Source organism: Podarcis erhardii, assembly GCF_964252035.2.
Source record: "Podarcis erhardii genome assembly, chromosome: 2".
Lineage (NCBI taxonomy): Eukaryota > Metazoa > Chordata > Lepidosauria > Squamata > Lacertidae > Podarcis > Podarcis erhardii.
In genome coordinates, this window is record NC_138498.1 from 66,144,125 (window position 1) to 66,159,025 (window position 14,901).

The window sequence follows — 14,901 nt, forward strand, 5'->3', positions numbered from 1 at the left end:
AAAGATTTGATTCAAAGATTTGATTCAATTATTATTATTATTATTATTATTATTATTATTATTATTATTTATACCCCGCCCATTTGGCTGAGTTTCCCCATCCACTCTGGGCAGCTCCCAATCTAGTGTTAAAAACAATACATCATTAAATATTAAAAACTTCCCTAAACAGGGCTGCCTTCAGGCGTCTTTTAAAAATAGGATAGCTGCTTATTTCCTTGACATCTGATGGGAGGGCATTCCACAGGGCAGGTGCCACTACCGAGAAGGCCCTCTGTTTGGTTCCCTCACTTCTCGCAATGAGGGAACCACCAGAAGGCCCTTGGAGCTGGATCTCAGTGTCCGGGCTGAACGATGGGGGTGGAGGCGCTCCTTCAGGTATACAGGACCAAGGTCGTTTTGCCACCTAGACCAATTAAGGAGAGGAAGAATGTTAAAAGGTACAACATTGGGCCTTTGTTAGATAATGTGGGCTGTATTCCCACACAGATTGACACCTTCCACTATTGGAGGTCTCGTTAATTCATTCTGAAGGAAACTGCCAAGTTCTCCTGGGTTCATAGTTTAAAGATATACTGTGCAACAACATCACATAGATTAAAAATATTAAATATTTTTTCTACTGCTCCACCTTAAGTATGAAATGTGATTTCAGGAATGTAATTTATTGATATATGGATGTAATGGTGGAATAACTATAATGATAGGTTTTGTAATGTGAAGGATTTCCCCCCCTTAAGATCTCCTGTAATGGCTGGAGGACTCTTTGCCGTCGATAGAAAGTGGTTCTGGGAGCTGGGAGGATATGATGCAGGCCTGGAAATATGGGGTGGAGAACAGTATGAAATATCATTTAAGGTGAGTTATGTTCCCTGAAAACTTTTATTTGAAAAAATGCTGAATAATGATGTAGTTTATAGACATGAAGCACCAGTTTGCAGTCTTTGTTTTTCTGTGTGTTTATAAAACTGTTGAAAGGATTTCTGCAACATTTCTTGAAAAGAACATTTTACTGTAATAACCCAAAAATACGGCTAAGAATCGAAAGCCTCTGTGAGGTTACATGCTAACTGCTAAATGATACCTGATCTGTAATATGAGAAGTGAATATTTGAGTGATTGATTTTTTTTATAGACAAACTGAAGGGCAATCAGTTTCTGTTAAGCTGGTTACGTAGCCAATAGTAAGCCAAGGAAGCAGGAGCATAATGAATGAATAGAATATTATTTTTGTAAGTGTCATGAAACAAAACGGCTTGCTATATAGTCTTCTGTACGTAGAACACTCTATTGTCATAAGCTGGAACAAATGAATAAATTCATGTGGCCACCTCATCAAATTAAGAAGCTAGCTACTCATGGATCAGCTTGTTCATTGACCTGTGTGAGCTATGAGTTTACTTACTAGAATTTGTTAAGTAGAATAAATACAACTGAGGTCTTCAGCAGTACTTCTGGTGATTAAAAGGCAAACATTAGATTAATAAACAACTTGGTTACTGTAGTTAGCAAATATTTTAATATCTTTATTCTCCAATGCTTTGTGTTTTAGCTTTAGTTTTGCCTTGTGTTTGCAATTATTTCTGAATTTTTTTTTAATACATAGCCATTCTAGTAGTTCCTGCATCCAAGTAAATAAGCCCCACTGCCTCGACATGTATCCAACCAACTTGCAAAGATCACAGGGGATAATTTTGCCTTGCCAACAGCCCTTCCCTGATTATTATAATTACTTTTTTTTTCTGCTCACCCTAAGTAGTTTTTCAAATCTGAACTGTGATGCAAAAAGCCATCAAACTACATTAATTTGACAATTAACATGCAACAAACAGCATTTTCATCTCATTGTTCAACTACAAAAAGCTAAGTGATAAAGACATATTGAAGGTTTCTTATTTCCTCTGTGAGATTTCTTTACAGTTGGTTCCATTTATCCCCTTTAGTAGTGTGGGTAAAGAAATAGTGTAATAATGTAATTCTCTGCAGGAGATGGTAAAAGCAGCATTCATCTCTTCCAATTCGGACATTTTCAAAAACAGTAGTTTCCAAGAGTGATGACAGTGACTCTGCAAGCTCTTTGTCTTTGAAATGCTGGAGCAGACACTATTTGATCTGCAGGAAATAAGAATACTTCATTCATCTGCCTACTTGCACACTGTATTGCAGAGTTTTATTTCAGGCCAAGGATGATAATTTATGGTGGGTTAAATTCACTCTAATTAAATCCCAGCAGAAGTCCTCCTTTCTTTGTATTGTTCAACAGAAAAAGATGTTTCACTGAAATGGTGTGTTTTCAGGAGTTATGATAGATTGATGCTTTCATCTGTGGCTGATAGAAATTCTGATAAAGTAATAAGAATAAAAGATTTGTTCATTAGCAACAAGAACACAGGGTTTTTGAGGCCTAACAGCTATGAAACTTCATATTCAATTTCAAAACTGCATCTGTTTAAACATAAAAAGATGCTGAGATCCTGCCTCTGAAGGAGCACAAAGAATCCACCTAGCACTTCTTCCAAGTAAAATAAATAGGAAATGTTATGGTTCAAAGACCAAATTTTCAACCCATTTTTAACCAACTTTCCCCCCTCCCTTCATTAATCTATTCCAGATTATTGCTAGGGAGTTATTACTTGGGGAACTGTGTAAGAAAAGGGAAATTATCAGTTCCCAGCAATTCTAGGAGATAACAAAGGATAGTGTTAATTACTGCACTTATCACTTCATTTCTTTTAATGTAGGGAAATTCCTTTATATACTCACTGGAGCATGTTTGCGTGACATTAGGGAACCTAATTGTCTCTTGTCTTATGTAGCTTATAGGAAGGACCTGCTTCTCCAAAAAGATTCCTGTATCTTGAAAGTTTTTTGATAGCCTGCTCTGGATGAGGATGAAGTAGTCCTATGCAGTCAGCGGTTAAGGAGCTTTTACCTTGTGCTGGTTGCAAGTGAGGCCAGTTTTCTTCAGGTAGATTTTAGAAATGTACAATTTGTATTGCTTTTGATGGGAAGTGAATTAGTTGAATTACTATAAAAATGTTTCTAAGTGTTTAATTTTCACCCAAAAGAAATTTCTCTTTGCAAGATTATTTTTAAGGACTAGTAGGTAGTATAAATATAGCCTGTCCTCTAGAGCAAATGTTTACATTGAATAAAATAGGCATTTAAGTATAGACAGACTCATAGTTCAATGAGGATACCCATCAAGCTTGGAATGACAGCTATATTTTGAGATTTGATGCAGTATCTCTGATTCTCTACTTATTCTTGATCAGATTGCTGGTTGTAACATAATGACATGGAATCTCTATCCAACTTCTCTGATGGTTTCCCTATTTTGGCTTTGGATGTGAAGTCTTAGGGGATTCTACAGCAGTCCTGCTTCCTTCTTAGCTATTCACTGTCTTCAAGGGACAAACTAGACATGACATGGTTTTAAACTAAGGAAAGGAAGAAAACAAATAAAATTATGATGATGCTGATTAAAATGCATGTATACATGTAACTTCTTTACATGTTTATGCTCTCTGGAAGACTTAGAAACAGAAGAGCCTTGCTTTTCAGATTTCTCTCTTGCTGCTTATAATATGTTTGCACTGGATTACATTTTTAGTGCTGCGTTTTCTACAGAGTTATTGTATATCACTGATTAATGCTAGTTATTACTTCTCATGATATTTTATTTCTCCCCTGTCAGAGCTGTTCCTTGTGATTTTTATATAAAGCTAGCTTTTTTGTGCTTTGTACTATGAACAGTGTTGAATAGATTTTGTTTATATAGGCCTCTGCTTGGGATCAGTAGCTACACAGATAGGAATTTAGGTAGCTTTTAACTAGTTTGGGAGGGTGGAAGCTTAAGAAGTATGTAATCTATGGCACAATAATATATATTATACCCTACACCCTAACCACTAAACAACATTGACTTTCCTCATAATAGCAGATAGTCTTGGTATGGCCAGTCTGATCTCCTCTCTTGTAAAATAAGACAAGCGACAGGGTGATGGCAAGGCATAAACAGTGCAATCCTGTTATTGAATGCAGATGGACAAATATTGGCATTGTTTAAGAGGCAACAATAAGCTGTGTGCTGCCTAACATACATAAAATCAGGAGTATCTTGTCTGCTAGTAGCTTCTGTTTTCAACCAAGAACAGCTGCTTGATAGACACTTGCTATTTTTAATTTCAGTGCTATTTTTTTAATTCTTACCTTCTTTTTCCTTCTAGTGTATAAGGCTCTCTTTCTACCAATCTCTCTTTTTACAGATGAGAATGATAGTTTTCTTTATGCAGGTTGTAATGAATTCTGTCATCACACAAAGGGATTGCTAATAAAATGAATCAAAGCAGCAATGAAAATGAATAGGATGTCTGCTTTTGAAATTAGATTTGTGTTTGAGTAGCACATTATCAGTTGAAAACATGAGTGTTTTTAAAAGCAGTTGAGCTGGGTAAGTGTGAGGGAAGGATATCTGTAGCACATTGACAGGAACTCATAAGCCAGTGGACAAGTAGTTTGTGTAATCAGAAGTTGTAATTTTTAATATTAATGGAATGTGTTAATCCATAATGAAGATAGCTTTCTGAAATGCTATGTAAGTCAGACAACACTGGTTCCATCTTCTTAGATGTTTTGGGCTATTATATATTGGGTGCTATCCAGTTTTAGTCAGGATCAGAATAGGCCCATTTAAAGTTACTGTCTATTGATTTCAGTGTGTCTATTCTGAGTATAACTTAGATGTATATCACCTGTTCTATTTTAATTTTAGCCTGTCCGCTGTTGATCTTATTTCTTTGTTTGGAAGTGTTCTTGTAGCTGTGAGACAATTATGGCCAATTAACTTCACACTGTGAAGTTCATGGGGGAAATGCTTTCCCCCAGTTGCTTTTGAAGATCCTCTTTCGAGAAGGAGGCTTAGGCCCAGATGAAAAGCATCAATCTCTCAGGCTGACTATGTTCTCAGCTGACATAGCTAAACACACTCCTACCCTGGGTGGAACTAGTATATTCACATTGCCTTCAGCTACCCAAAACCATGCCCCTAAACATTGTTGTAACTGTTGCAATCCCCGCTGGAACCTTGGGGGGGGTAATAAATAAAATAATAATATTCAACTAATTTTTACTCTGAGTAGACCAATTTAAATTAATAGAGCAACTTATTCATGTTCGTTATTTTCAGTAGATTTATGCTGAGTAAAATTTAATTGATTACCACCCAGTGTATCCATTAAGAATGGACTAATTAATCAGTTTCAGTTCCTCTCAGTTCTTCATATTTCTTATCTTAAATCTTCTTTTGTCCCATTTTCACATTATTTTGTAAACATTTTGGAAATCCTATATGGAAATAGGCAAGCATTTTCATTTGCATTTCTCCTAATATAAACATTTTAATACAATTTTGTCTAACATAAGTAATTGTGTAATATAAGGCATTTTAAACTTTATTTCCATTAATGTGTACACCTCCCCCAATACACATATTTTTATACATATCTTTAAGTTTGGGAACTGCATCCTAAAATTCAAAAATTTTGAAGGATAGCTGCATTTCAATCTGCATATTTGCTCAGTAAATGTGAATGAGGTAGGTTCTCATTACAATGCTAACAATACCAATTTCTTCCCCATTCCTTGTATCCATTAATGAAACTGCCCATCTGGAAACTTCTCTTTCTGAATTCAAGAATTGATTCAGCAGTACATTTTCACCATTGTTGAATTCATATTTGACAGGCAAGTCAAAGACTGCTTAATATTTAGTTTCCTCTACAGAATAAAAGCTGGAAAATGTTTTAATGAAACCTTTGTTGGATCATTAAAATGTTTACCTTAGCAAACCTAGCCAGACAATCCTTTTAAAGACATTTCAGAGCCAGTCTGTTAATAAATGGGCATGGTACTTTAATACAGATTATGTACATTATTAGTCAAAGAACTTAAATTCATTAAGCCTACTGGAATGCATGCTTTCAACACTACATCTGTTTCAATTACCTAGACTGGCAAAACTTATATCCATATTTAATCTAGGTATCAAGGAAAGTTCCTAGAGAATGTTGGCACAGATTCAATGCTTCTTGAAGAGAAAATAATTTTGTTGACCTTTGTTGTTGTTGTTTAGTCTATTAGTCGTGTCCAACTCTTCGTGACCTTACTTGGACATAAATAGAGCCATAATTCTGCAAGTAGCATTTAGTTAATTGATGCTCCATTTTTAAAAAAATAGTTATGCACTTTTGCTAATTTCAGGAATACATCAGCAGATGTATTTCTGCAAAAGCAGCAGTGGAAGGGTATGTTGGCACTGTAGTAGAGTTACAAAATAGCAAGTAAGGTGTTGATGTCTGACCTAAAATCTTTAACTATCTCCAGATAACTCTGAGATTGTTTCATAATAACACTACATAAGAATCTACAAAAGTATTCAACTTTAGTAGTCATGTGTTTACATGTGCATTAACTTTCAGAATTCTTTGAACTACCTAAGCTATATACTGCTTTTGATTCATGCTAGGTTCATTTCTTGGTGTTGGATCTGGTGGTATTTTTATGTCACAGTGGTGACATAGTTTCAAAGATGCACAACTTTAAAAGCTTGAATAACATGAGGTCTGAATGCATTTATGATGTTTAAAAAATAGTTTACTAAGGTAACAAACTTACTACTTGATATGACTTTGAAATAGCTTTGATTTCCATCATATTCAGAAAATTCTGATCTGTGCTTACTCTCTCTGGCATCTGACAGGTATGGATGTGTGGGGGTCGTATGGAAGATATTCCTTGTTCCCGTGTTGGTCATATCTACAGAAAATATGTTCCTTACAAGGTTCCTTCAGGAGTCAGCTTGGCAAGAGTAAGAGCCTGTCTTGCTAAATTTCCTTTGTTCCTTGCATTCAGTCAAGATGCAATCTTCTAAAAAGATACAGTGGTGCCTCGCAAGACGAAATTAATCCGTTCCGCGATTCTCTTCGTCTAGCGGTTTTTTCGTCTTGCGAAGCAAGCCCATTGACAGCTTAGCGGATTAGCGCTATTAGCGGTCTAGCGGCTTTTAGCGATCAGCTGAGAAGTGGCTTATCAGCGGATCAGCTGTTAAGCGGCTTAGCGGCTTAGGAAAAGGGCGAAAAAAGCGGGGGGAAACCCGCGGGAACTCGCAAGATTTTTTCGTCTTGCGAAGCAACCCCATAGAGAAATTCGTTTAGCGAAGCGCCTCCAAAACGGAAAACCCTTTCGTCTAGCGGGTTTTCCGTCTTGCGAGGCGTTCGTCTTGCGGGGCACCACTGTAGTGGGTGAGATGCATTTTTTAACATTAGTGCAAGAAGTTTGGGAGTTGACATTGTTTTGCAAGCAAATGATAGCACACAAGCTGAACTCTCACAAACCATAAAAAATAGTTGCTCTAAGGGTTGCGCTATATCCTTAACAAGTGGTTTCTGTAGTGTAGAGGTTGTCACATTTGCCTAATACACTGAAGGTCCCCATTTTAAAACCAAAGAGAAATAGGTAAATATTCTGGGGGAAGGGCCACAGCTCTCTGGTAGAGCATCTGCTTTTCATACAGAAAGTCCCTGGCACCTCCAGCTAGAGCTGGGAAAAACTCCCTGTCTGAAACCCTAGTAACCAGTTGCCAGTCATTGTAGACAATACTGAGCTAGATAGATCAGTACTTTGAGTGAGTATAAGGTAGTTTCCTTTGTTCCTGTTGTGAGATACTCATTGGATTAGGTTGCTGCACTAGATTAAGAACTGAACAAGGCTACATATAGCAATGGCTGTTGGTTGAGCTGGCTGCCACATTTTGATATTATCCTTTATCTTTAGCTTTCTTTATATTAAAAACCCATTAGCATGACAAACATCATCCCCCCAGTGAAGGGCAAATGTGTCAGTAATAGGATGATTCCTTTAAACTGGCAGGACATCTGAAATCAGTTTGATTCACATTAATATATTCTTCAGGATAATTCAAAATATGTACACATGAGGATCCTCAGAGTTACTACCCAGAAATTAACAGTTTGTCCTCTCACATGAGTGAATTTGTCCTCTCACGTTGGTGAATTTTCATATGCAAAGATGAGTGCTTTTATTTGGTATTCAGAGGTATGTATTTTAAAGAAGGGTAGACACTCCCTCTGGTGGGAAAAGACAGTAACAGAAGAAGAAGAAACATGACTGAAAAGACTTCTCTCTCCCTCAGTCACAACTAACTACCTAAAGAACACAATTACTCAGGGCCCAGTTTAATTCAGCCTTTATAGAATGTTCTGGTTGTCTGACTCCTTGGAAGAGCAGTCGTCTTACTGTACCATCTGCTTGGGTTTGGACTTATTAATGTAGTATTTTGAAGTCCATAAAGCCCTTTATGCGTGCCTCCATGTAATACAGCGAATTAATCTCTCATATGTGCATCCTGTATAATTCAAATTTATGGATATGCTTTTTTTCAATTCTTCATTTCAAATATATTTTCACCTATGTAGAACCTGAAGCGCGTTGCTGAGGTGTGGATGGATGAATATGCAGAGTACATTTACCAGAGGAGACCTGAATATCGGCATCTGTCTGCAGGAGATGTGACTGCTCAGAAAGAACTTCGCAGTAATCTCAACTGCAAAAGTTTCAAGTGGTTCATGAATGAAGTTGCTTGGGACTTGCAAAAGTTCTATCCACCAGTGGAGCCTCCAGCAGCTGCCTGGGGAGAGGTTGGTTTATTCAAGAAATTCAGCTGTATCAAGAAGTCCCAGCCATGCCATGGTATATGGTTGCAGATCAAACCACAGGATTTCCAGTACTCGCTGAGTCCATCTTTAAGTGAAATTGTTGTGCATGTTTACATACTTGCTGGTGCAGAACTTTACAGAAGGGATAGGAAACCTGAGGCCTTCCCAAAGTTGTTGGACTTCCAACTCCCATAAGTGCCAGCCAACAGAGTCAATGGTCATGTATGATGGGAGGTGTGATCTAACAACACCAGTTTCCATATCCCTGTCGTGCAGGAATTTAGTGAATGTATATGAATATGGCTAGAAAAAATTGTTTTCAATACACTTCAGAATCCATTAGCAGAAAGACTAACTTTACTAAAACTATTGAAAACAGTACACACTGAACTTCTGGGGTATGTTTGCTCCTTAAGATTTACTTACTCTGACAGCCCATTATCAGGTTTAACCCTGACCTAAGAATGGGTAGTAAATCCAAGGCTTTGATCATTTTTTTAATTTCACTGCCTTCACAATTCTCCACTGAAGCCACTTGTTAAATGGCTCTCAAGCTCAGATGTGTATTCAACAGGCTGCTTTTTTTCCTTTGAGACACAGAGCAGATTGTTCTAGATCCCTTTTCTTGGCTTCTCAGTTCTTGAGAATTCTTGTCACATCCACACACATACATATATAGAAATCATATTGTCTTGTCTCCTTGCATTTATGCTATGGGATAGCATGGGGGCTACCTGTATTTCAGCCCTCTGTTTACGAACATTTAATATGTGTGTGACAATGTATATGCACATCGCACCAAGCCCACCTGGAAACATCATAAAGACATCACTGAAATGTCACTAAAAGGGCAGAATGGGGTATTTGCAGGCTTTTTCAGTGCATTTCTATCATATGCTATTTCAGTGACACGTGCAGTGCCTCAGAATGTAGCCCCTGTGTAAGCAGGGGACCAACCCAGCAGTTCAAAAGCACACCAGTGCAAGAAGATAAATAGGTACCGTTGCAGCGGGAAGGTAAACGGCGTTTCTATGCACTCTGGCTTCCATCACGGTGTTCCGTTGCACCAGAAGTGGTTTAGTCATGCTGACCACATTACTTGAAAAGCTGTCTGTGGACAAACATCGGCTCATTCAGTCTGAAGCGAGATGAGTGCCACATCCCATAGTTGGACTTAACCACCCAGGGGTCCTTTACCTTTTCCTTTTACCTGTACTTCAGTTTCCTTGACTGTCACTATGTCAAGAAGTTAGATGCAAAGCTAATCAGCAACTTAATATTTCAGGTCCGTAATGTAGGAACCGGCCTCTGTGCAGATACCAAACATGGAGCCCTTGGTTCCCCACTACGGGTTGAAGCCTGTGTGAAAGGTAGAGGAGAAGCTGCCTGGAACAGTGTGCAGGTATTTGCATTCTTTTTTATAATTATCTCATTCTTAGTGTTTCCACCGGCAGTTTTAGAAAGAACTACTTTATGCAAAGTATGTATTACTGAAATACCACAATAGCTTCACTAATGTAAGACAAAGGGGGGTGTTGCTAGGGGAGTGGAATGTAATCTGCTGGTCTAAATAGTACACAGATGCTAATTATCAAGCTGAAGGCCTTGGTATGTAAACACACCTGGGGTGCAGGAGATGAGTACTTTAAATTATTTGCATGAGTGCTGTGGCAGAAAACCAGTATTATCTGGAGCCAAATCCTGAGGTGACTAGAGAGGAGGCAGACAGAAAAAGGTTAATAAGACACTAGTCATGCAACTGTACTGTGCGCTGACATCATTTCTAAGTGTCTTCTGAAACATTAATGAATCTGCTACTATATCCAGTGACCACTTAGTGTCACAGAAGGTATAATTAATACTCCAGTGGATGCTAATGAGAGATTAAACTGGTTATGGAATATTTTCACTGAATATTTTCATTTTTTAATGTATAAGATGCTAGAAGTGACAGCTTTATTCTAACACAATATGTAAAATGAGAAGTTGCTGGCTACCATTTCAGTTGCCTGGAAATGGAAAATTAAACCAACTGACTTTGAAACTACCATATTTTTCTGTTTATAAGACTATATTTCCCCCCTATTTTTGTCACTGTGTATAAGACTATATTTTCCCCCTATTTTTTCAAGTTTAAAACTGGGAGGGGGTCATCTATACACTGATAGTGCATATGGGGGATTTCTTTATTTGGAGTCCCAAAAAACAGGAGACATGTTATACACAGGGACGTGTTATACACAGAAAAATATGGTAAATCCAAAAGGCCTGCAAGAGTTTTATATGCAATTTATGTTGAGTTGTAAAAATTAATGTGGATGTTGAAATATATTTTTGGTCTAATTCTTCCATAAAGAGATTTCCTTTTTTTACTTATTAGTACTAACAGTAGCAGCATGAAGCAGTTGCTTCCATGTCTTCTCATTACTGAACTGGTGTGGTGGTACTTCAACTCCAGAGATATTCCTGCTGTCCTCCAAAAGAATACAAGCCTAGAGAGCTCCAATAACCACACATTTTGTAGAACTGTTCTTGCTGTAGTGAATCTTGTTGTCTCTCGTTTTTCTTCCTGTTGTTAAATCTTTCAGTGCTAGTCGGTTTCAACTAAGGGAAATTACTGTGACAGATTGTTGTTTATGGTCAGCTAGGTTTTGCTCCAGAGTAGACTCATTGAAATTAATAAGCTTGATTAAGTTAGGTTCATTTTATTCACTTGGTCTGAATAAAATTTTAAAAGCACCCTATATTAGTTCCATTTCTTTTCTTCCCTTATATCTATTTATTTATTTAGTATATTTATATCCTGTTTTTTAACTACAGTCTTCAAAGTGGCTCACAATATTTATAAACATGCAATAGATACTTCAAGAGCCACTCACTTAAAACAAAACAAAATCAATCTGCTCCATTTGAGCAACTAATGTTCTTTTCCACAGGGCAACTGGTATTAGATGGCTCGTGGGGGGGGGGGGCGTCATTTACAGGCTTCCAATTCAAACACAACTGCCATTGTAGAGCTCCTTTTCAGTGTTTGTGTTTCTTAACAATGCCACAATTCTATTTCTGTATTTCTTGCCCTGTCCTAAGGAGAGGGTAGTTGTTCTTCACATTGAGTAGTACTGAAGGGCAGGGGTGCATATAACCAAGAAGTCTGGATTTTTGTCCTCATCGTTTATTCTGAGAGTTTGATGTTTGTCCTAGCAGGTGTTCACATTTAGCTGGCGAGAGGACATCCGTCCAGGAGACCCCCAGCACACAAAGAAATTCTGTTTTGATGCTGTTTCCCACAACAGCCCAGTGACTCTCTATGACTGTCATGGAATGAAGGGGAATCAGCTATGGAAATACAGGAAAGTGAGTGTGTTATTACTCAGAATGTGGAAACCATTACTTCTGCATTATGGTTACCTGTAATATCTTGAAAAATATTCATATTGTAATATTTTGTCCCTATGTTTGGGACAACATGTTATGTAGAATCCCCTTTTTATTAAAAGAACAATAGGGCATAGTAACACCTCTACCAGAGATAGCAAATAAACCTGCTTGTTGTAAGTGTACCATATAAAGTGGTATTCAACTGTTCCATGATAGGAACATTTCCTATCATGCCACTCATATACTGCTCTTCTACTTGGGAACAGGGGGGCTTCAGATATTGGACTTAAACTCCCCTCACCAAACTCCCCTTAGCCAAACTAGCTGGGGCTGATGGGAACTGGAGTCCAACAACAACAACAACTGATGGGCCATAGGCTTTGAAAAGTTTATCCTTTTTTAAAAAAGGAACAAAGACCTGGGATTATATTCATGGATGGCAGAAATACTCAAAAGCAATGATAATTGCAGTATCTATAAAGTACAAATTTCCACAATACAAAATAAGGAATCGTAAGGCAGGCTTGGGTAAACTGTTGTCATGAGGGCAAGACATCTTCGCAAGGAATCTTAGGGTTCAGATCTCATCATTGACCCCTGCTTCATAATATCAGTGAACCCAATTCTAGCATTCTTAAGCCACATGAAGAAGTGTTGAAGTTCAGTGAGGTGTAGCCCAGACATTCCAGTGCTTGCTTCAGAAAGATTGGGATACAAGCAAGAGTTGAAGACAAGGACAATAAGTTAACAATATGCTTGCGAGAAACACTATTTCAAGTGAGGTCTAGTGGATAACCTGTTGGATTTGAATAAGGGAAGAGTGATTTTCTTTATCAGTACTCATTTTTTATTTCAATTCTGAACATATATATATATATATATATTTAATATGTTTGAAAGTGCTTAGCTAAAGCAATGTACAATAAATGTGGAGAAATGCTACTTCTAAAGAAGAGCTGCTGTTAGATGATAAGTAATAAAATGACACATACATTTTTCCTTTAAGCTGCTTTCTGAAATCTGTGGCATATATTCAAGTCCAGCAAACTGATTTCTAATTTTCATCCTTAGGACAAGACTCTTTACCACCCAGTAAGTGGCAGCTGCATGGACTGTAGTGAGAGTGACCGAAAAATCTTCATGAGCACGTGCAATCCTTCCTCTCCAACACAGCAGTGGATATTTGAACACACAAATTCAACAGTCTTGGAAAACTTTAACAAGAATATTGATCTTTAAAGACTATCTATATGTATATATTACAGCTATAATTTTTACAGGGGAGATGACAAATTTTTTAAAAGAATAATTTTTTAAAAACAATAAAAGGGAAAATCTCAGGAGAGGGTGTGACTATCAGGCCAGTCTTTACTTTGATGATGCTGCATCCCATTAACAAGATGCCTAGAAATCTATATTGCTATAATTACACCACAGATTGAAACCTAGTTCTCTAATGCAGGACCGCATCCTTTCATAATCTTCTAGTTTTTCAGCTATTAAGGTCACATCTAAGCCCGCATATTTTTCATAAGGGTAATGTGCAACTGTCATGAATTCTGCACCACATTGTCTCAAAGCCAAACCCATAGATCCATACAGCAGCCAAGGATTAGTGCTATGATAATGCATATCTCCAGTCCAGATGGTTTAAGAGCAGTGTTGTGACACTGACTTTTTACACTGACCCTTAGTTTTGGTGGCATGAAGTTGTTCATTGCACTGGAGCTCTTGAATAGAGCCGTTCCCTACCAAGAGAGAGGTTTGCAGTTGGTGGACTACAAACCCCATGGGGATTAGCTGCATGAGGAACTTCCGACTGCAGCCAATCCCTGTCAAAAGCTGAATGCAAACCCCTTTCAACAGGCATCTTCCTTTGCAGCCCAGCTTGAGTTCAAACGTAGGAAGAAGAGAGAAAGGCTCTTGGAGTACACTCCCAATTCTTTCATTTGAAGCTGGGCTGCCTGACATGGCAATGTCAGCTTATTGGCAGGTGGGTGGCCCTACCCACCTGTCAAAGTAGTCTACCTGGGAGGGGAACTCAGGATCCCACCCACCGGACAGATCCTCTGCCACACCCCTGAGTTAGGCAGATCAGCTGTCATGGATAATATACCTGTTCATGGACATATGACTTGAACTCAAAAGACCCAGTTATACAAACAGAACTAGGGCTAAAATTCTAAGATCACTCCGTGAAATTTAATTCCCCAGTAACATGGGTGAGACTGACTTCCAAATAAGTATGTTTTAAGATTGCAGTGAAATTCTTAGCAACCTACCTGTTAAACCAACTTACAACATCCAGCCACACCTGGGACTGCATGCACAACAATATCCTACAATAAAATGACAACTGCAGTGCTCTACAAAAGTAAAGGATTCATACAGTGCAGCATCTTTCACAGCTTAGGCCTCCCTAAATCTCATTTCAAATGACTTTAATGACCATCTTTAAAATCTTCATTGAAAATAACGAGTGTGATTCCTGTCAGTTTTTCATATTCACAAATTTGAATTTACAAACTCCCCAGTTCTGTGTTAGCTGCAGTTTTACTCAGCATTTCCCATTGCCCAATATTTTTAGGTTAGTGAATTGGGCAAAATATTTTACAGCACAATTTTCTTGGCTTCAGTTACACTTTGATATCATTAGTTTTTCTTGACGCAGTTAAACCTGCATTTTTGTTCAACTCAGGCTGAGATCCGTTTTAAAATTTCACTAGTGATAGATGATTTCCTGTGGGGATTTTTAGAGGATTGTTTTTAATGCCTTCCCATGTGTTAA

General features: G+C 37.8%; 1 protein-coding gene across 1 annotated transcript in view; it reads left to right on the forward strand.

The window, feature by feature from the left end:
* The window catches only part of GALNT10 (polypeptide N-acetylgalactosaminyltransferase 10), a 35,366-nt gene extending 21,913 nt beyond the window's left edge, over window positions 1-13,453 (forward strand). The window contains exons 7-12 of the mRNA XM_081851529.1: window positions 741-858; window positions 6,761-6,868; window positions 8,496-8,717; window positions 10,021-10,137; window positions 11,940-12,089; window positions 13,185-13,453. Of these exons, the coding sequence (XP_081707655.1) occupies window positions 741-858; window positions 6,761-6,868; window positions 8,496-8,717; window positions 10,021-10,137; window positions 11,940-12,089; window positions 13,185-13,352 (883 nt within the window). The 3' untranslated portion in view covers window positions 13,353-13,453. The remainder of the gene's footprint in view (window positions 1-740; window positions 859-6,760; window positions 6,869-8,495; window positions 8,718-10,020; window positions 10,138-11,939; window positions 12,090-13,184) is intronic.
* Window positions 13,454-14,901: the final 1,448 nt, after the last annotated feature.